Below are 22,151 nucleotides of genomic sequence, written 5' to 3'. Positions count from 1 at the left end.
TTTAGAACAAACAGGAAGAAGACATAGGCTAAGATATATGGTAAAAAGAAGTAATAGAAAATGAAAAAAAATACGAAAACTTTAATAAATGGTAATATTATTGATATTATGAACTAGTTAAAATCTTTAATCTTTCTAAATAAATTATAAACGTAACGTGATGAAAACGCTATAAGAAACACATAGAGGGATCAGACTTCGACAGAACACCGGATATCTTCTCTAATTATTTTCTATTCAAATAATTAAAAGATTTTCAGATGATTTCATCACTCCAGTCTGTCCGGTTGAGGGCTTTTATTGCAACCATAAACACCTACGTTTATCTTCAAATGGTGTCTTCGACGACGATATACTATAAAAATGAAGGTCATCTATTTTGGCATTCCTATTCTGACACTCAACAGCACAACAAAACATTTTCTAGTGAGTTATATTGTTCGTTTCACTCGTGTCTCATTCATTTCCACTGTTTTTCTGCCACCACATGCGCGCGTGACGTAACTGTGACGTCGACTCGCAAAAGGTCTATTTTACTGTGGGACAGAGGTGAGGGACTGCTATTTATAGGCACCTCTTTGCACTGATTGGTTGGATTCCCATGCTCCTCCCGAACTTAGTTAAATAAACTTCATTAAATGGAATGTGTTTGGTAAGTGATTAAACATTTGACATCTTTCCATAGAAATCTGTTATTGTTTTATTGCTATGCAAAGAAGCTTTCTCACAGCTGCAGGTATACAGCCATGAACAATGGCAGAGATGTGGGAGTATGAGAGTCAAAATTTCAAGGTTACATAACAAATTTGTTTTCCTGTTGAAATTTCCTGTTAACCCTTTTCTTGCCATTGTGTTCTCAGTGGTTGATTTCAGAGGCCTTCAAAAAGACACTCTATGACTCCAGACTATTAAAACATTGTAATGCTCATAATTAGACACTTTAAAATTAGTTTCGATTTTTATTAGTTCAGCATGATTCACAAGTACACCATCCTAAAAGGAAAGGTTGTTTTGGGCCAATGAGCTACATGAGTATCACAAACAAAATAAGTCTCTAAGCAGGTCAATGAATGTTTTTTTTTTTTTTTTTTACAAAATCAGCATGATCTCATACTTTTTCTAGTCATTTAGAAGCATTTCTAGTTGCAGTGAAAGTTTATGATAATCATCTTGATTACAGTAGACAGTTCAAATCTAATGCACTAATGCATGTACACAAACATAGCATGTACAAAAGCTTATAAAAAAGTAGGGCTGCACAATATTGGGGAAAATTTGAAATTCAATAACTTGCTAAATGATGAGATAAACTAAATGCAATATGATAATGTTATAAGTTTGTATTTATTAAAATGTAAACTTATTAAAATACTGAAAATCATTTTAAAAACATACATTTTTCACATCAGAGCACAGGCAAACACTTGTTTGACAGACTGTTTTCTATGACTATATATACACAGTACTGTGCAAAGGTCTTAGGCCACCATCACCAGCTTTGTTGTTTTAGCAAAATTTTATGTCCATCCTTATTTATTTTTCACTCTTTTTATTAAGATACAAACAGAAAATACAGGAAATATGTACAACTCCTTCAGGCATCATCAGTCAGTATTTAGTGTGACCTCTCTTGGCACGAAACACATCTTGAGCTTTTTTGAGGAGACTGAAGTCCTGAAGTCATTCAATTAGAATGAGAAATTAGGATTTAATTTTTTTAGGTTTAAGAGATCCTGCAGCTGCCTGCTATTTTTCAAGTGGAAGAGGAGTTTACCCTAAATACTTGACACTTCAGCTTATACTTTTATACTGTTTTTAATACTACATACATACATTTTTTTTCTGTAATTTCTGGATTCTAATAAAGAGTCTGAGAAATAATTGTATATGATCACTATACAATTGCAAAAACAACAAATCTAATGGTAGCATGGTAGCCTAAGACTTTTGCATAGTACTATATATAACCTTTAGGACAATTCAAATTATTTAGTTATTGCAAGCAATTTTGATATGCATATTGTTATATGCATGTTTCTGATATTTCAATAATTTCTGTATATATATATATATTGTGCAGCCCTATTTACCAGTATGGAGAATTCAGACAAATTAACTGTTTTTCAAAGCATGTGTCAATTTCTCTGAATTTCCTCAATGTGTAAAAATAATTAAATATGCAATACAAAACAAAAAACAGAATAAAAAGTGGAGAAAAAATACTCATAGCTATGCACAGTAACAGTCCACTGGCATGGATCAGGCAGAACACTAATGGTTTACATGGAACACATCACAGCATTTGATATTGCTTAAAAAATACACAAATCTTTAATTTGATATTTACATTGTTCACAATGATTACGTATTCAGCATATAAAACCCCTAAAACTTTAATTCAGTTGAAAAATTATACAGGCTTACGAGCCTCTGTAAATGTAAAATGAATGGACAATGTAAAACAGTCATTTAAAAAATAATAGAACTTGTATAAAAACATTCATATAAATTGATATCAAAAAATATTGGGCATGTATTTCTTAAAATCTAATTTCATGTTGTCCAGACACACAGCTCTGATAGCACACAATCATTAAAAGCATTCAGGCATCTCCTCTTACAACACTTGATTTTTTGATCTGTGTTCATCCATCTCAAACGACATGTCATTCTTGTTTCTTCTGAATAACCGCACAAAGACATAGATGATAAGGATGAGTAGAATAATGCCAATGGACCCACCCACAGCTATAGCCAGAATTGCTATCTCAGAGATGGTGACTGTAAGAAGAAAAAAAAAAGAGTAGCATATTTGTGTGTGCACAGAGAGAGAGAGAGAGAGAGAGAGAGAGAGAGGAGAGAGAGAGAAAAAGAGAGAAAGAGAGAGAGAGAGAGAGAGAGAGAGAGAGAGAGAGAGAGAGAGAGAGAGAGAGAGAGAGAGAGGAGAGAGAGAGAGAGAGAGAGAGAACACCGTTTTTACTGGGTGCTTTGGTAGCTAGGATACTTCTGTTCTGTTATTAGTCATTGTATGATGCTTGTGGTTTCTGTCCCACCCCTCCTCCACTGTGATTGGACGGTTGAGTAAAAAGTGACATTGACGAGCTGAGCGTTTAACAAAAGTTGAGCATTTCAAGTCAGAAAACACAGAGCGCTGGCACCCAGCGCGGACAAAACACCCCTGCTGGCGTTTTTGAAAACATACGCTGGCCACAGGTGTAAATGCGTTGGTGTACTTGCCCCTTTATGAACCCTTGGTTCTTTAAATCAGCAGCTATAGGACATGAGTATCTCATCAACTGAGCTAAAGAAAAACCATTGACCCAATCTCCTACAACCTTCACTGTATCAAAGAAAACAATGTGACACAATTCTAAAAACACAAATGTCCATAATCAGAGAAAGGAATTATAAAGGAATGATCCAACACTGCAGCGCAATGAAGAATGTCAAATGGCTTGTTTTAAATGGCTTGTTTTATTGTGAACAGAGTAAATCATGATATATTTGTCACTCCGTAGCACCCTTTGGCACAAGCTCAACATTTCAAGCTCTTACAGTAAAGGGTCCCATATAATCATCATGTAAATTCTGACATACATTAACTTTAATCGAGTAGTTCACTCAAAAATTAACTGGCTATCATGATTTACTCAACCTCATTTTGTTTAAACTCATTTTGTTTTCTTTCTGCCAAAATTATTTTTCTGCAAAAGCCAAAGATGTATTTCAGAATGTCCAGACTGTTTAATTTTTTGTAATTATCTGGATTTAACAGCCCCAGTGCCCGTTACAAAGGAGACATGTCATAATGTATCCTCTGTTGAGTTCCACGGGGTGACACTGTTTTTATTTTTTGGTGAACTATCATTTTAAACTAAAGGGATAGTTCACCCAAAAATGAAAATGTGCTGTTTAGTTACTCACCCAAAAGCCATGCAATAGGTTGGTGCCATTTTTCCATAAAGAAGATATTTCCACAGTGATTTATATAATTCAAGTCAACGGTTTCCACCACTTTGACTATTTAAAAAGCAGATATATCCAATACAAAAAGTAATCTCCACGGACTCCTGGTGACATATTGGTGATATCCTTCCTGTGCTCCTGTATAGCTCAGTGGTAGAGCATTAGTAATGCAAAAGATCATGGGTTTGAACCCAGGAAACACACATACTGATAAAAATATATACCTTGTAATGCACTCTAAGCGTCTGCCAAATTCATAAATGTAAATGTATATCTATTAAATGCACTTTACCCTCCCGCTCCATAGGTGGCACTGAAAGAAGATCGTGCTCATGTTTGGCAAAATATCTTCTTTGTTGTTCTACTGAAGAAAAAATGCCACTAACATATCGGATGGCCTAAAGGTGAGTAAATAAACAGCTATCCCATGTCCCTTGAGAGGCATCCAGCTGCAGCCCCCGCAGACTCACTTCTTGCTAGACACCAGTGGCTGGACACCAGTGGATGGACACCAGTGGATGGACAGCTGACGTCATTTCCGTATCGTCATTCACTTTTCAAATCTGACGCGCCATGCACATGTCAGCGGTAAGAAAAAATAATAAACTGTCGATGAATTATCGGTCATGTCAGAATTCAAATGCACAAACTAGCTAGACAGTTTAAGGGGGCAGGAATGAGGTGTGGTGTGCACAGTGTGCAATAGTTTATTTGGAACTGTTCATGTTTTATTTTCTCTTGAAATCGGGACTTCCCCCACAACCTTACGTGCCTGACTGTTGCATCTTCATTCTGATGGGCAGATTTTTCTAATTTTACTAAGATGTGTGTAATTTCCAATAAATATTGCAAAACCACGAAGTGAATTTGATCTGGATTGTTTGGTAAATTGTCTGATCATGTGAATCTGGGTTACGTATATTTTAAAAACCTGTGGTCAATTAACATGTACAAGTCTGTTTTAATGACAAAACGTTATAGTCCATTGATCTAGACTGAATTTAAGTCACAAAAAAATAGTGAAATTATCTGAAAAATATATATTTTCAAGGTGTGAATGCAGTTTGCATGAATTATTGATGTTATAATATTAAGCATATTATTGAGAATTGTTTTATGTAAAGAGATATGATAAAGATCATATTTCAATTTGCACACCGATTTTATATTATATATTTTAAGTCATTAAAGTAAAATGACAATACGGAAAAGACGTGTGCAATTAAGCCTGCAAAGAATGTCTATCCACTGGTGAAAACCGAAAATAAATATGCTGTCTATCCACTGGTGAAAACCGAAAATAAATATGCTGTCTATCCATAGGTGAAAATATAAAATAAATATGCTGTCTATCCAGAGGTGAAAATATAAAAAAATATGCTGTTCATCCAGCGGTGAAAACGGAAATTAGCGGCGAAACAGAAATGACGTAGGCTGTCTATCCACTGGTGTCCAGCCACTGGTGGTGTCTAGTCGGAGGTGAGTCTGCGGGTCTGCAGCTGGATGCTATTGTGTCCCTTTAACTAAGCATGCATGTCATAGCATCCAGGCTCACCTTTACTGACTACTTTCAGACTGATCTCGCCTGCAATGCCCTGGATGTCGGGTGGATTTCGGACCTGACAGCTGAAGGTTCCGTTAAATGTGAACTGCACATTCTGCAATGTAATGGAGCCATCACCCTTTACTACATTACCAGACCATACAGCATGATCCTTAAACAGGCCACTGGTTGGGGGAAATGATTTTTGCTGGTAATGAAAAAACTGTGAAAACAAATCAAAAGATAAGGTTAGAACAGACCTAATATTTTACCCAATAATAAATAAATTTCTTCACTCAGTTACATTAACTCACAGCACTGACTCACCGATTCTTCTGCTGTCTGTCCAACTGGCCTGAAGCTCCAGGATACTGTAATTTTGTCTTCAGATAGAGGATAGGTAGATTTAAATGTACATTTCAGCAGTACATTTGTTCCATTGATTGCCTCCAACTCTGAGGATGTAAACACCTCCATTCCCTCCGCCTGATAAATACCTGGTAACCATGGATTTCACATTATTAAGATAAATACGGCTGACACATGCAGTTAATTTCAGTAGCAGATTGAGTGAAGTCTACGTAATGTTGTGCTGACTAGGGATGGGATGATTACCGGTTTCACGATTAACCACGATAAAATGTCCTGATGGTTAGTATTATCGTTTAAAATTTAAATATCATTATATCCGTGTTTGATTACCGTGATTTTGAAAACTCGCTGTAAATCCTGTCCAGCCAGAATCAGTTTGACATGCACACATTTTTTGCACAAGAAGGCATTTAAGGGATAATGTATTGTATTCATTCACTGTAAACTTATTAGACAGATTTATTTATTTATTTTTACCACAGAAATCATTTCAGGGACATTAAATATTAAATTGTGATTTTCAAAAAATATTACTTGTTCAAATGTTTTCAGAGTGTGTATCAGTTCTTTTTGAACATTTACATCTCATTTTAACAAAACCATGATAATATTGATAACCAGTGATGGGGAAAGTTACTTTTAAAAGTAATGCATTGCAATAATAAGTTACTCCCTAAAAAAGTAACTAATTGCGTTACTTTGTTACTTTTCATGGAAAGTAATGCTTACGTTTGTTTAAGTTACTTTTGCAATACTTTTTCTTACTTGGCTGAGGCTTGATCTCTTTCAGGCCTTGCAGGTGTTTTTTATGATCGCAAAAATGTCAAGCACTGGCCTGCCATCTCCGTTTCTGACTCAAACTGTTCCCGCTCAGGCACACAGAGTGCGTAATTCTACGTTAATATGTTTAGTTTAATTCAGTATGTTATTTATTTTTAAATTGAATTAATTAAACTGAAAAGTAACTCGCATTACTATTTTAAAAAGTAACTCAAATATTAATGTGTACATTTAAAAAGTAATGCGTTACCTTACTCATTACTTTAAAAAAGTAATATTATTTCATAAGGCACGTTACTTGTAATGCGTTACCCCCCAACACTGTTGATAACTGGGATAACTTTGGTCACTATAATCATGATATGAAATGTTCTTACCGTCCCATCCCTATTGCTGACTGCTTTAAATTCTCAAAGTCTAAACCTGACTGGCACTAAATTGTAATCTTTCTGTGGGCTTCAAAAAGTAAAAAAAACTTAACTAAAGTGCTATCAAACATCATTAAACCTAGTTCTGAAGCTCGCTAGTTCTTGTATTTTAAGAACTAGACATTGCCTATTTATGGGTATAGGATTAGACAGACAAACAATCTGTACTTCTTGTTGTATTTTATTCCTGTTCCTACTGGTCATGCGTGTTGGTCTTGTAAAGACCTGTCAAATGTTAAAGGCTTCAACACTGTGGCTCAGTAGATACTGTGTTCCATTTCCTTTGTCACGCAAGATTGAAATGATAGGATAATATACTGACTATTGAACTAGAGAAGCTACAAACTAGAAACCACTTGTTAAAAATAAATCAGGTTTGTCTCTCTCTCTCTCTCTCTCTCTCTCTCTCTCTCTCTCTCTCTCTCTCTCTCTCTCTCTCTCTCTCTCTCTCTCTCTCTCTCTCTCTCTCTCTCTCTCTCTCTCTCTCTCTCTCTCTCTCTCTCTCTCTCTCTCTCTCTCTCACACACACACACACACACACACACACACACACACACACACACACACACACACACACATTCTGGTTACCATTGACTTAATGGTTTTTATACTGTACAAACTGTATATTCTATTCTATTCCCTTATCCTAACCCAAACCCTAACACCAACCATCACAGAAAACTTTCTGCTACTTTACATTTTCAACAAAATCATCTGTTTGATTTATAACCTCAAAATGTCCCCACAAGATGACAAATTTACAACGTGATAATTGTACACACACGCACACACGCACAGGTTTTTATACTGCACAAATTTTAATTTACATAACATTAACATTTTTACACTTTCTAATAAAATTTGTTTAAAAAATTTGAATTGTGGGAATCATCCGGCAGTCCCCACAATGTAGACTTTTACTTTCATTTGGACCCCATAGTGTATAAAAACCTGTACACACACATACCCTTATTCCAAAACATGCTAACTCACAATGAACCCTCCCCTATGTTAAAGAGCAGATGCAATTTACATAAAAAATATACAATTCAAAGTGAATGTGTGTTTGTGTGTATGTGTTTCTCTGTATTAGAAATATAAAAATAATTCATAATGTTACTATTATATATAACAATCATATTTATTTTATCCTCAGTCCATACTGTATATTCTGTATTGTTTCTGAATGTAACATTTTTGCAACATCATAATAAATTTCAACTTATCCATAACACTGAATAGTTATGAACAACATTACTCCATATAAACCCTTTACATTGGCAATAATGTGTTAGCAAATTATCTAAATATATTAAAATACATACACTATAAAAACAAACGGTGCTAAATAGCACTAAAAGTAGTTTACTGGCTCGTAATTTTAAGTGCCATATAGCACCTGTGTAGAACAATATTGTGCTATCACCATATCAGATGCTATATTGGTGCTATATCACCCCTGGATGGTTCTTCATAGGTGCTTTATAGGTGCTTTTAGCACTTAAAATGATTCCCCTATGATTACGAGCTTTTAGTGCTATTTAGTTTTTTGTGTGTATAAATAGAGTAGGATTTTGTGTATCACATTTTATATTGTATTTGTTGCTGTATTTATTCCAGTTGTTTCTATCTAGATTATTCCACTTATTTTTTTATCTGTTTTCCTGCACCTGCTATCCTGTTCAAGCTGCTGTAGTGCCTGCTTTAGTCCCCTGGGGATCAACTTTAAGCTCTCATAATCTTATTTTATCATTAATTATCTACGGCAGGACAGTGCATATCGGGTATGCATTAAATATAAAAGTATATAAAGATTTTTGTGAAAGATCTGTTCACTGTTTCTAAACATAATTTGACGACAAAAGTCACACTGGGAAAAGATTCATACTTCTCTAAATGAAATGTCATGGAGAACACACATAACAGAAGCACTATATTATATTTTTGCCGAAACTATAAAGGTGGATCCAGGAAGTGGCAAAAACTTACCAGGCGAGAGAAGCGCGCATAGCGCAGAAACCAGGTAAATCCATACGCGACTCATAAGAAAAAAACTAGAGGAGCGATCAGTGCTAATGCAAATCATATTAAGTCTGTTTCTAGCTGTTAACTGTATTCAAGTTTAATATTTAAGTATTAGTCGGACTTCGGAAATCGTGGGCACAGCGGCCATGCTGAAGAATCCCATACAATTTGCACAGTTCAGGAAGGAGGAGTTTGGGCGTCAACAAAAACCTGTACGACAGTACCTGCGCATAAGCTTACATAAATACATCGAATTCATGCTTTATTCCTGTGTATCCAGTGCGTGTCGGTGCATGTTTATTGTTGATAATATGACAACCTCGAACCGAAAGAAAACATCCACAGAACATTAAAAAACATTTCACACTTGGGATCTGCACATTTGTTTGTTTTCCCTCTTTTGCTTAGACAAATAATGTGAGAGAGCAATTTTTTGAATGAAACTAAAGAACTTTGCCACTTGTGTTTTTGCTCTGTTTTTACACTACTCAAATGTGCAAAGATCAGACTAAAGATCAAGGTGGGACATGTTTTGACTCTGCTACCATCCTGTGGTGAATTAAAAAGTTGCAGTCTTCATGTCAGAATGAGATCATTGAAACAATCCATAATTTAGCCACTAAAGCATTTTGCTTTAATCTCAAAGTTAATTATTGTATTTAAATTCATAAGTATTTTTAAAGTTTCCTATAACAGACAACGCAATCGTGAAAACCTCTACAATATTAAAGACTTCTAGCCAGAGTAACAATGCACATTTATGCTGGGTTATTAATGATTATTATACTTATAATGTTTTTTCCAAGTATCTTACCCTCACGAGGCGGGACAGAGGCGAATGGGAAGTAAGGGATGATGATGGCTGTAGGCGGAAGTGAGGCTTCCAGAAAGTGCGAGGGCGGTTGCGCAGGGAAGTGGGGAGGTGGATGATTGGATGCTGTCGCTTTTACATAACCTAACATTTGGCTGTGATTTCTTTGAAATCGCTTTTGTTATATGCCCGCATCATTAAAACATTCCGCATAGCTGTGTAGATCGAATACGTCGTGTTGCTGTAGTCGGGGAGTTAAAATAGGAAAGAGGGTTTAACGGGAAGCGCGGCGGCCGAAACACTCATCTGCATCATAACCGGACAGTGGGCTGCGGTGCTGCTGCTATTACAGCCTGTGTGCAAGATTATAAGGGTGTCTTGCCCTACTGCAAACCAGCAGGTGACTGACCACTTGCAGACGGGATTTGCAAACACTAGCCAGGTTAGTGATGGCGAGAGGAGGCGTGCAGGAAACAAGCGTGCATAGGGACCGCTGGTGTGCATTATGGGGATGTGGTTTCCTTTTGTCTCGGCTCATTGTGTCTTTTTCATTTACCCATAAGTTGATAGGACCCCGTGCGCGTGTCAGTAAGAGTCAAGATGTGCGCGACATCTATTAAACGTTTTTTTTTACTGAACAACATCTGCTGTGTTTTGTGTTGTCTTCATCCGGGGTCCATTATCATCCTCAGGGATGAAAGCAAAACACAAGCGCTCTTTGTGCGGGACTGTAGCCGTGTCCGTATTTTGTATCACAGTACTTTTGGGGTTAACTACAGCTCTAGTCATCAGTTTCTATTTTATTACGTTACATAAATCCATTTCTGTGTATTTATGATACAGTTGTATTGCAGTTGTGTTATGTGTTACTGTCACAATGTTGCAGAATGAGTGTTGAAGAGAATTCTGCTGCTAAACCTGCGCCTGTGATGGACGTGCAGGGAGATGGACGCTGGATGTCACAGGTTTGTGTGTACAATTAGCTCCATTATGAAAGGCAGTATAATTGTGTATTTGTTTTATTGTAAAACTTGCTTTACATTTGTTAATAATTTTGGTAAGGTAATGGATTGTGTTATATTGTTGCAGCATAACCGGTTTGTGCAGGAGTGTAAGGATGCAGAGCCTGATGTTCTGTTTGTTGGGGACTCAATGGTTCAGCTTATGCAGCAGTACGAGGTAAATGTTTGGTAGATGCTCCAGGTTTTATTTTCGAAACGGCGTTAAAAAGCTGTTTCAAACAACTAAAAAAGTTTTATGTCTTATCTCAGGTGTGGAGGGAACTGTTCTCACCTCTTCATGCTTTGAACTTTGGGATCGGTGGGGACACAACCAGTAATGTGCTGTGGAGACTTCAGAATGGAGAACTGGAAAACATCAGACCCAGGGTGAGAGACAGAAAGACTGAAAAAGTTAATAAGGAAATCGGTTTGTTTCTTAATCTTGTTTTATGCTAAACTTTTATATGCTAAGTAAGGGAGGTTAAGTAAAGGACACTTGAAATTAGTAGTTTATTTTGGATGTCATTAATAAGACAATTCAGAAAAAGTGCTTTTGATCTCCAAAGACAAAAATACATCTCACTATTAGAGAAAAATACCATGCAAACTACAAGTAAGTAACTGAAAAGCTGGTAATAGCTACATCGGTCTAAAACCAGCTCAGGCTTGTTGTACTGGATAGTTTAAAGTCTGTGTAAAGTCATTTCAGAACAATGGGTCTCATTAACTAAGCATGCGAACGCACACATTTGTTCGTGAGGTGTGCGTACGGATGTTTTGATGAACAAATTGTGTTTTAACAAAAACTTTAGTATCAAAATGTCTTCTAATTGTAAGGAAAAATCCAAGAAAACCTAAAACCACTCATACGCAATAATCACGTACGCTATAATCAAATACTAGGCTATAATTATAATGTGTATAATAATGCTGATATATAAAATGTACATGATTATATTTTATATTTTAGTATTTTTTGTATTAAATATTATTATACATGATCTATGTTATTATTATGTATATAATATTATACATTATTATAGCCTACTTATTTTTTCAACTCGTATAAAGAAGATGCACACTTTCCTTCCTCACTTTTTAAATCCCTATGGGGTGGTTTCCCGGACAGGGCTTTTTCTAGTCCTAGACAAAATTGTAGGGGTGGGACGGTTGTCATGACCACCGCACCACCGCGGTGGTGCAATGCCACCGCAGTGGTGAAGTGCCACCAGCGGTTGTGTGACGTCACATATCAGGTGAATGATTAAACAAAATAATAAGTAAAAATTGCAGGTTTTTGTACACGTGAAATAATAATAACAAAAGTTTTACAGTAATTTATAGCCTAAGATACAAATTTATAACATTGTTTTATGTTAATACACAAATCTCCGCTACATTACCATGTATGGCGTTTCCACTAAACTGGTGGAGTTTAGCCATGTCACTGTGTTGTGCGTCTGCGTTAGTTTCTTTTAGTCTCCAGTGACAGTGAAATACATACACATCACGTTTGTCTTTTGTTGTGAAATAAAAATTTCACCAGGTTAAAGTCGCGCGCATCAGGAAGCGCATTTAGTGAAACGCTATTTTCTTTCACCATTTAACTCTTTCACCGCCAGCGTTTTTAAAAAAAGTTGCCAGCCAGCGCCAGCATTTTTCATGGTTTTCACCAAAGTTTAATGCTTTCCAGAAAATGTTCTTCTTTAAATATATAAATATACAATATACCAAATGAAAGAACAGACCCTCTGCTTTCAAAAAAAAAAAAAAAAAAAAAATGTTTAATCCTTTTGTAATCAGCTTTTGAATATGGGTAGGTTTCTGCAAAAACACCACATTTTGAGCAAAAGCAGAGATAATTCCATTTTTGTGACAGACTTTTCATAGAGATCCCATTCAGAGCGATCTTTAAATAAGACACGGACATGCAGCCGCTTGTCATAGGGCAATACTTCCGGGTTTAAAAAGTTGCAGAAGGGCTCCACCTGGTGGATAATAGCGGTATTGCGGAAAGACAGAAAATCTCGTCATTGGCAGGGAAGCGTTTTCTCTTGATTGACGAGATATCTCGTCAATGGCGGCGAAAGAGTTAATCCACCCTAGTTTTCGGCTGCTAATAAAAAAAAATTTCCATGAAAAAAGAACACATATTTAATATTACTTTACATGGACTTGAAGTTCTGTTGCTGACGGTTGAGCATTCTGGCATATTTAAACTTATTGCTTATTATTAGTATGAAATATTGTTATTGTTCTTTCGATTAATACATAAATGCCATTTAGTGACACCACAGGCTGTAACTGTGTCCTCATTTTTCCTCAGGTGGTTGTTTTGTGGGTAGGAACCAATAATCACGAGCACACAGCAGAACAGGTTGCAGAAGGAATATTGGCTATTGTCCAGCTACTTCTGTCTCGCCTCCCTAAGTCCAAAATTATTGTTTTGGTAAGTTACCAAAATTGCCCTGTGTATGTATTACACCTAATGAGAAGGTCTTGTTCTAACTAATGTGTTTGCATGTATTTATCAACAGTCAAAGATCTGCTTAAAGCTTATTGGTTCCAATTCCTGTCATTTAGGGTCTGTTACCAAGGGGGGAGTTTCCTAACCCCTTAAGAGAAAAAAATGCAGCAGTGAATAATTTACTTCGTGCAACCCTTCCTCAACTCGGCCCTGTTCAGCTCCTTGATGTGGGAGGTAGTTTTGTTCACTCCGATGGAACGGTTTCCTCTCGGGACATGTTCGACTTTCTACATCTGACCGCCTGTGCGTACAGGACCATAGCATCTTCTCTCCATGACCTGCTTCTTCAGCTTTTGGAGGAAACGCCTCAAGAGAGGCGAGGCTCGCTGGTCTAAAAAGTGGGCACGGAATTGGTCAATCACTGTAGAGGTGGGGTTTACAATTGTTGGATATTCAGCAAAAGATTAAAATACTTTTGAGTAGGATCAAGTACAGTGAAAACAACAGAGATTGAATTACAGCAAAACAAATAGGGCAGAGTTCACTTTTATATGACTTATAGTGAATGTCTATATGTATCTAAAATACAACATTAGGAGAAAAATAGATAAGAAATGTATGTGTCTACAAGATAATGGCTTTTGTAGGTGTGTTGCTGTGCGGAGGGACCGGAATCTTTAATGTCTCACTGTCACCGTCTGAACAACCTTCGGTAGTAGCACTTACTCTGCAGCTTCTCTGTGCCTTCATACACACAGTCAGTCACCCTCACTGTGATGTTATGCTGACAATAACCTATTCATACAAGAAGAATCATGCCTTTGAAATCCTTGCTTCCAGTTTTAGTTCAAGTATATGCTGACATGGAGACATCTAGTACCTTCTCCTTCACTTATTTATATTCTAGTCTTTTTTCTTTGCAGTTTTTCAATCTAAAGAAAATATAAAATATAGAGCCAGACAAGAGAGATCTAACTGTGTCTGTGTGAGAATGCGTGCGTGTGTGTGTGTGCGTGTGCGTGTGTGTGTGTGTGTGTGTGCGTGTGCGTGTGCGTGTGCGTGTGCGTGTGTGTGTGTGTGTGCTTGTGTGCTTGTGTGTGTGTGTGTGTGCTTGTGTGTGTGCGTGCGTGTTTGACTGCAAATCTCCTCTTAAGCATCTTATGCACACATGCAGTTTGAAGTTTTCAGTGTTAATATTTATCTCACTTGCTCTGCATCCATGTTATTGTATAGGTGTCCACGCGCTCTTAAAAGTATTATGCGGAGAGTTGATGTGTGTATGTTTACACATATGATTCTATGGGAAAGCACTGATAAATTAAATTCTGAGTGAGTGACTTTGTAAATATATACATATATACATATATATATATAAATTGTTAGTATTAATGTACTCTGTGCAAGTGCTTATGTACAGTAGCTTTATGTTAATGTTTTTGTGTGTAAGAGAGCAACCATGTAAAAACATTTGTATTGCCAGCAAAGCGTACACCATTACTATGGCATAACTCCCACATGCTTCAGATCCAAGCATTCCAATAAAACATCAGGGATCCTACCTGTGTATGGATTTTCTTTCACATGCTGTCAATATGGGATGCAATAAAGTAATGCTAGGGCTTGATATTCTGTAAATTGAGCAAGTTTTGGTTGTCTAACATTTTTAATATTAAGAACTTTAATCTTGCTGTATTTGTACACTTTTATGCATTATTCATAATCATTAGAATGGCTGCAGTGACTGAAGGTGTAAGGACTGAAGGTGTTAATGCAGAGCTCATTTGAGTGTTGTGAAGGCAGACAGAGTGCTTGACAAACTTTGAGTTACAAGCTCATTTAACCAGTAGAGGGAGACTAGAATACCATAGTGTGTTTGTGAGTACTGATTTCAATTATTAACCTAAGTAACAAACCATAAACCTGACATCTTTGTGCCCTATGACAAGCTGAACATTTGTCCATACATTAAATGAAAGGAGTTCACACTTCTAAGTCTGTAACCAAAAGAATACAGATGTAATACAGACAAAAACAATCCTTTTTGGTATTTGTGGTAAAAATTTCTTGAGAATTTTCTGTAGTGCTAAACAATGTAAAAAAAATACTATTGTAGAAAATTTCAGCATTGACATCATAATAGAAATATTCACTCCAAGAGCAGTGGATATCAACCTGATATCATTTATAACTTTATATATATATATATATATATATATATATATATATATATATATATATATATATACGTATAAATAAATAAAATACGAAAAAAGAAATATATGAAAATGTTTCATGCCCTAAATTAAAAAATAAATAAAGCCATAAGTTATAACTGGTTTAATTCAATTTTCTAATTAAAATCACAAAAAAGTGGTTTACCAAAAAAGACCACTGGGTGTCATTAGTTTGCTGCATACCATTGCCACAAATTAATAAATGACTGTCCCTGCAATATTATTACTCCATAAAGCTTTTAAAATATGAAAACTACATTCTTACAGCTTTCCAATGATATATAGGTTGTCAAGATTTTTTTATAGGATAGTTGTGTTATAAATATGTAATAACAAGTGGGCTCTTTTCTTAAAATGGTGAAAAAAAAATATGAAAACTACATTGTTAGAGCTTTCCAACGATATACATTTTGTCAAGATTTTGGTTATAGAATAGGATATTAGTGTTATAAATATGTCATAACATGGGCTCACCATTTCATTTATTCCTTTATTTTCTTATTCTGACATTTTTATTTTGTTTTTTAATAATTACTGTTGTCCTCTATTGTTGTCCTGCTTGTTTTGTGTATATTTTAAATCATTTTAAAATGAATGTAGGCCTACATGGTGAAGCACTTCCCTACACACTGTAAAACCTAAAAGTTAACTCAACTCAAACCATTTAAGTAAACCGTTTGCATTAGTTTTAAAACACATAGATTTGAGTACTGTGAACTTAAACAAATTGAGTCATATGCAGTTATGCACTTATATTTAAGTTCACACTACTTAAATATAAGAGCATAATTGCATATGACTCAAGTTCACAGTACTTAAAATTATTTGTTTTAAAACTTAAATGGTCTAATACAATCGGTTTACTTAAATGGTTTGAGTTAAGTTAACTGTTAGGTTTTACGGTGTAGAATTACCAGTGTGCAGAGTTTAGCCCAATTCCTGCTGCAACACATTGCCCATATCTCAAAAAACCCTGATAAGAGTTATAAGATTTGCTGATTGTTTCTAAACGGCATGCAGTACAGAATCTACTTGATATAAAAATGCTGCATGGGCTTCATAAAGACTACACACATTTTTCAGTTTTAAATCTTAATAGTTAACTGTCTAAAAGCCTTTAAATGTTAGAGGACCAAAAAACAAAACTATTGGGAGTGAGGAAATAAGGAGATCCATAGGGTACATTGAAGCTTAAGCCTTAAACGGCTTTGAGTTTTATTTCCTGCAAAGCACTACATAAAGTAACAAACACTTAGTATATGTTGACATAAAACGTGGCAGATTTGTACAGATACTTTATAATGAAGGATATCAATTAATTTATGGGTAATAGAATCATTCCAGTAAATCAAATTACAAAAACATAGATACTCTACACTTTAAAACATTTCTGTAGAAATTACAGTATTACTGGGTATTACTGCAACTAGCTGCCAGTAACTTACTGTAGATTTTACATTTATGTTATTTACTGGCAACAATTTGTTTAAAGTTAAATTAACCTGAAATATGTTTAGTCTTTATCTTCTACAGTAAGTTACTGGCAACTGGCAAAACATTTTTTTTTTACAATGTACCCTTTCTGTAGCTAGCATGCTCAAGTCTTATCCTGAAGAGAACATTTGCTGCAGGATTGTGCAATCTCTGTTCACATACTTCCTACAACCTAAAAATCATAATATTTCATCCAAATCCTTTAGTACTGTGCGGCAGAGTATCCTTGTGAAAGAATGATTTGAACTTTAGTCACACTTTTCCATTAATTCTTAAATCATTTATAGATTTTATAATGAATTGTTGACCAAGATATGTTCAGGTCAAGAGATATCAAGATTCTGCATTATGGATTAACTTTGGAAATCATATTGCAGTGTGTTGCGATGCAAGAAAGTGCTCGATGTGTTATCGTAAATTTTTATAGCATCTGATATGACAGGGCTCCATATACTGTAGGCCGAACGCACTGTGAAGGGATGATAGTGTAGCATACTTAACTGCTGATGATGACGTGTGCTCATAGAGCCCTGCTGATACATGCGTAAACCACCTAGACCTTGTCCTTTAACTACAGATGATTAATAAAATAATAAGTATGATGTTGCTTAGACACAGGTGACTGTATAAACGCAACTGTTTTGTCATAATATAGCCACTAAATCAAGACAAACCACAGAAAATTTTACTTGACGGTGTGAACTGTTGAGTAAATCAAGAGACATGAGATAAATTATTGATCAATGAACCCTGAGGCCTTTGTTTGGTTGGCAGTTGATAAGATGGGATTTGGAGCAGCAGAATAAAGAGGTGGAGATCAAGGTTTGCTACACGTCGCTGAATGTTTTGAGATAACCTCACAGTCCTGTCATGCTTTCATCATGCATTTACTCATCATGTTTTTAACAGTGAGATGTAATCATGTGTCTTAAAAAACATTACCTAATACCTTATAAATACATGACATACGCTTAAATATTTTTGTTATGTATTGCTTTAGTTCTGATCACTTGTATTCAGAATATGTGAATTTTCAATATAAAATTTCCATTGTTAAAGTGAATGTTTTGTGTCTCAGAACTGACAAGCTTGCCACCAAATCTCCCACTAGTGTGCCAATACAATGAATTATATATCACAGAAGTTAATTCAAAGTAATTTCACAAATACAACAAAGGAACCTTATTGTGTTTTCTTTTTAAAGCTTTGCTCAAAACACAACATACTACGTATATGTAGACACCTAGAATTCCGATAATATGGCTCCCAAATAAACAGATCAGTATAACTTCTAAAATCACATGAATGAATAATATCTTTAAATATTAAAAGATTTCTGACAGTAACAATATCACTGACTATTCGACATGGCTCTGTTAGATTATCAAAAAATACAAATGTCAAACCAAAAAACAGTGCATACAAGTGCATGTCAACACATCGATGCGTCATGCACTTTGTTTGGGTTTTATCCTGTAAGATCTGAATCCTTATTGCACTTACCCTTTGAACCTCTGATATGTACGAGGACAGGGTTCCAGTTCCACACACACGGTATCTGCCCTATAAAAGCCCTTTACCTCTGCTGTTCAACCTCGATTATTCGGAGCAGCACTACTCAGGTAAGAGCTCAAACCAGCAGGAAGAGTAAGGAGAGGGGGAACGCAGGGAAAGGGAGTGAAGATTTAAAACTATCAAACAATCCTTTGACAATGTTTTATCTTTCAGGGCTTAACCATGAAATTTGTGGCTCTTGCACTAACTCTTCTCCTGGCTTTGGGTGAGTAACTTTACTTTGTTACCACAAATCAGTTTTCTTTAGTAATGTGTTTTAATAATTAAATAAATTGTTAAAAGAAATGTTTTTATTTTTTAAAGATTCCATTTAATGTTAATGCATGTTAATGCTTTTGAAAATTCAACCATGTATATTTCTAAGTTTCCAAAAATGGTCTTTGTTGGGGTGTATTCTTCCAAAAAGCACCTTCAACATTCACAGTAGCTTTTTTTTCTAACAAAAAGATTTTTATAGTAGAAAAAATGTTTGAAAGAATATTAGGAAAGAAAGAAATGGTTATTTTGACAAACTTTGACTTTAAAGGTTCTTTGGAAAACCAAAAGTAATTCTGTATATGGCATTGAAGAACCCTTTAAGAACCTTATTACGGAGTGTTTATATAGTTTTATAGGGTTTGATGTCCTTACTATTCTCCCTGAGTTTTCTGAAGGTTTTTCTTGTGGGTCTTCTCAGGTTCCCAGGCCAGTTTCTGGCAGGCTGATGCTCCCTCCCAGCTGGAGCACTACCAGTCAGCAGCCTTGGTGTATCTGACCCAGGTTAGGGAGCAGGCCCAAAAAGCTCTTGAAAACTTGGAAGGTACCGACTATGAGCAATACAAGTAAGAGAACCTACTCATCATAACATCTAAGAACATCTGCTTCTCAATTTTTCTAATATTTACTCAAAAACTATTTGTAAAATATTCCCTTGATGCACCTCTTCAATTCTGCTACCTCAGTCATATTCTGCATATTTCTATAAATTTTGCATATCTCTTCATAATAATAACTTCATAGTGTGTTCTCCAGCTTTAACAGCAGCTACATGTTTGAGTTTAAATTGACCATATTCTGGTTTCTCCCTAGGGTGAAAGTTTCAGAGAGCCTCGCCAAACTACAGGAATATGCCCAGTCCACCTCACAGTCTCTGACCCCATACACAGAGACCTTCTCCAACCAGTTCTTGGAGACCACCAAGCAGCTGCGTGAGCGCGTCATGACCGATATTGAAGAACTCCGTACCAGACTGGAGCCCCACCGCGTTGAGCTGCACGCCGTGCTGGAGAAGCACATGGATGAGTACCGTCAGAAGCTGGAGCCCGTCATTCAAGAGTACGTGGCCCTGAATCGTGAAAACAGCGAGAAGCTGCGTGCCAAGCTGCAGCCCATGATGGATGACTTGACACAGAAGATTGAGACCAATGTTGAGGAGACCAAGTCTAAACTGATGCCCATGGTGGAGGCCGTACGCACCAAGTTGACCGAGCGCCTGGAGGAGCTGAGGACCATGGCTGCCCCATATGCGGAGGAATACAAGGAACAGCTTGTGAAGGCTGTTGAGGAGGCCAAGGAGAAGCTTAACCCACACACCCAGGACTTGCAGACCCGTGCGGAGCCTTACGTGGAGGAATTTAAGGCCAAGTTTGCCGTTTGGTATGAGACCATTGCCAAAGCCATCCAGGAACAAATGTAAAAAAATCGGCATAAGAAATCAGCAAGGACTCTGCACATAGATACTCGCAAGCAACACCACCAAAAAAATTTTTTTTGAGTATGTTATCTGTGTATGTAGATGCAAGGCATGTGTGTTTTGTGTTTGAAATGCTCATGTTAAATAAAATCCTTGATGTGATGTAAAGCAAACAAATAGTCAACAAAAAAGATCACAATCTTTGAGTCGGTGTCTTTAGTCAGTCAGCTGCTTTGAAACAACTCATGTCATCACAATTTAATGCTAGTTTTAATTCAAAATGTTACATTTATTTATTAACATCTTTTTATGGGCTATAAATATATCAATTATATATATATATATATATATATATATATATATATATATATATATATATATATATATATATATATATATATATAACTGTGCAAAAGTCTTGGGCCACCATGCTACCATTAGATTTGTTGTTTTTGTAATTGTATAGTGATCATATATAATTATTTCTTAGTCTCTTTATTAGAATACAACCAGAAAATACAAGAAATGTGTATGTAGTATTAAAAACAGTATAAAAGTATAAGCTGAAGTGTCAAGTATTTAGGTTAAATTCCCCTTCCACTTGAGCAATAGCAGGCAGCTGGAGTATCTCTTAAACCTAATTGAAATTAAATCCTAATTTCTAATTCTAATCGAATGACTTCAGGCTCCTCAAAAAAGCTCAAGATGTGTTTTGTGTCAAGAGAGATCATAAAAATGACCTTTACATTTACATAAATGCATTGATCCTTGAAAAACTGAGAAAATATAATATGGAAGACTTTTAAATTTTGAAGTAAACATTTTATTTTATAAGGTTGAAAACATGTAAATGTCCTTCAGGAAGCATATTTAATAAGTTATATACTTCCGATTATGTTCAAAAGTCTTTGAAATGACAGTAAATAAATACTTAATAAAAAGTACAAGTCGTATTGAAAGGTTTTCCATCATTAAACAGATAGCTATTGTAATATACTAACTATTAATACACTTGTTTCAACTTAATTTCATGCAATTACTTTAAGTGTTAGTGTAACTCTTCTTTTTTAAGTGGGTCCTCATTTGGATGGGCAGAATGGACAAGAATTGTTCTTACTGGTCTTGAGCCAAACACTGACACACTAAAGGAAATAAAATGACAGCAACACAGTTAGCACACACAGAAAAAGCAACTGTTTGCCCTAAATGAATGTGACGCACTTACGTCTTTATGCATTGTGTGAGAACAGTTCGTGTTGTACTGGGTTCCAGCTTCCACTTGGTTTTGGCACATTAAACAAAATCTTCGGGCAGAGGACTGAAAGAGAAAGATAACGAATGTTTCATAATAATACCTGTTGTACATTTGAAACAAGCCTATATTTAAGCATAACTTAATCCACATTAAAGGGACATTCCACTTTTTTTTATATGCTTACTTTCCAGCTGCCCTAAGAGTTAAACATTTGATTTTTACCGTTTTGGAATCCATTGGAAGCTGATCTCCGGGTCTGGGACTACCACTTTTAGCATAACTTAGCACAATCCATTGAATCTGATTAGACCATTAGCATCACGCTCAAAAATAACCAAAGAGTTCTGATACTGTTCCTATTTAAAACTTAACTCTTCTGTAGTTACATTGTGTACTAAGACTAAAAATTAAAAGTTGTGATTTTCTAGGCAGATATGGGTAGGAACTATACTCTCATTCTGGCGTAATAATCAAGGACTTTGCTGCTGTAACATGGCTGCAGCAGGCGTAGTGATATTACGCACTGCC

General features: G+C 35.8%; 4 protein-coding genes across 6 annotated transcripts in view; 2 read left to right on the top strand and 2 right to left on the bottom strand.

Moving 5' to 3' along the window:
- Positions 1 to 946: 946 nt before the first annotated feature.
- On the bottom strand, positions 947 to 9,300 carry mpzl2b (myelin protein zero-like 2b). The gene is made up of 4 exons (XM_065266754.2): positions 9,079 to 9,300; positions 5,837 to 6,006; positions 5,522 to 5,732; positions 947 to 2,781 (listed from the first exon to the last, which is right to left on the bottom strand). The coding sequence occupies exons 1-4, from the start codon at positions 9,173 to 9,175 to the stop codon at positions 2,618 to 2,620; spliced, it is 642 nt and encodes a 213-aa protein (XP_065122826.1). The 5' UTR covers positions 9,176 to 9,300; the 3' UTR covers positions 947 to 2,617.
- A 697-nt stretch (positions 9,301 to 9,997) lies between these two features.
- On the top strand, positions 9,998 to 14,952 carry pafah1b2 (platelet-activating factor acetylhydrolase 1b, catalytic subunit 2). 2 transcript variants are annotated; one of them, XM_065267084.2, is made up of 6 exons: positions 9,998 to 10,325; positions 10,812 to 10,890; positions 11,015 to 11,104; positions 11,197 to 11,313; positions 13,253 to 13,375; positions 13,510 to 14,952. In XM_065267084.2, exons 2-6 carry the CDS (start codon positions 10,813 to 10,815, stop codon positions 13,786 to 13,788), a joined length of 687 nt encoding a protein of 228 aa, XP_065123156.1. In that variant the 5' UTR covers positions 9,998 to 10,325; position 10,812; the 3' UTR covers positions 13,789 to 14,952. The 2 variants fall into 2 exon arrangements, with proteins under 2 accessions (XP_065123156.1, XP_065123155.1); XM_065267083.2 differs by having other exon boundaries at positions 9,999 to 10,367.
- Positions 14,953 to 18,487: 3,535 nt separating this feature from the next.
- apoa1a (apolipoprotein A-Ia) lies at positions 18,488 to 20,561 on the top strand. Of its 2 annotated transcripts, none has more exons than XM_065267000.2 (4): positions 18,488 to 18,743; positions 18,850 to 18,901; positions 19,373 to 19,517; positions 19,765 to 20,561. In XM_065267000.2, exons 1-4 carry the CDS (start codon positions 18,489 to 18,491, stop codon positions 20,369 to 20,371), a joined length of 1,059 nt encoding a protein of 352 aa, XP_065123072.1. In that variant the 5' UTR covers position 18,488; the 3' UTR covers positions 20,372 to 20,561. The 2 variants fall into 2 exon arrangements, with proteins under 2 accessions (XP_065123072.1, XP_073670945.1); XM_073814844.1 differs by lacking the exon at positions 18,488 to 18,743 and adding an exon at positions 18,745 to 18,768.
- A 301-nt stretch (positions 20,562 to 20,862) lies between these two features.
- Positions 20,863 to 22,151, bottom strand: part of rnf214 (ring finger protein 214) — a 9,498-nt gene continuing 8,209 nt past the window's right edge. The window contains exons 15-16 of the mRNA XM_065266987.2: positions 21,594 to 21,686; positions 20,863 to 21,510 (exon numbers count right to left, since the gene is read on the bottom strand). Coding sequence (XP_065123059.1) covers positions 21,448 to 21,510; positions 21,594 to 21,686 — 156 coding nt within the window. The 3' untranslated portion in view covers positions 20,863 to 21,447. The remainder of the gene's footprint in view (positions 21,511 to 21,593; positions 21,687 to 22,151) is intronic.

Source organism: Paramisgurnus dabryanus, chromosome 5, assembly GCF_030506205.2.
Source record: "Paramisgurnus dabryanus chromosome 5, PD_genome_1.1, whole genome shotgun sequence".
In the NCBI taxonomy this organism is placed as follows: Eukaryota; Metazoa; Chordata; class Actinopteri; order Cypriniformes; family Cobitidae; genus Paramisgurnus; species Paramisgurnus dabryanus.
This window is presented reverse-complemented; position numbering and strand designations above follow the sequence as displayed.

Excerpts from the sequence above, each read along its gene's own strand:
- mpzl2b (XM_065266754.2), bottom strand. The coding sequence starts at position 9,175 with ATGATTTGCATTAGCACTGATCGCTCCTCTAGTTTTTTTCTTATGAGT. Across the intron at positions 6,007-9,078 it reads ATGCGCGCTTCTCTCGCCTG|GTATTTATCAGGCGGAGGGA; the intron begins GTAAGTTTTTGC and ends CATGGTTACCAG. Across the intron at positions 5,733-5,836 it reads GACAGACAGCAGAAGAATCG|TTTTTTCATTACCAGCAAAA; the intron begins GTGAGTCAGTGC and ends TTGTTTTCACAG.
- apoa1a (XM_065267000.2), top strand. The coding sequence starts at position 18,489 with ATGGCTCTGTTAGATTATCAAAAAATACAAATGTCAAACCAAAAAACA. Across the intron at positions 18,744-18,849 it reads TTCGGAGCAGCACTACTCAG|GGCTTAACCATGAAATTTGT; the intron begins GTAAGAGCTCAA and ends TTTATCTTTCAG. Across the intron at positions 19,518-19,764 it reads ACCGACTATGAGCAATACAA|GGTGAAAGTTTCAGAGAGCC; the intron begins GTAAGAGAACCT and ends GTTTCTCCCTAG.
- pafah1b2 (XM_065267084.2), top strand. The coding sequence starts at position 10,813 with ATGAGTGTTGAAGAGAATTCTGCTGCTAAACCTGCGCCTGTGATGGAC. Across the intron at positions 10,891-11,014 it reads ATGGACGCTGGATGTCACAG|CATAACCGGTTTGTGCAGGA; the intron begins GTTTGTGTGTAC and ends ATATTGTTGCAG. Across the intron at positions 11,105-11,196 it reads AGCTTATGCAGCAGTACGAG|GTGTGGAGGGAACTGTTCTC; the intron begins GTAAATGTTTGG and ends GTCTTATCTCAG.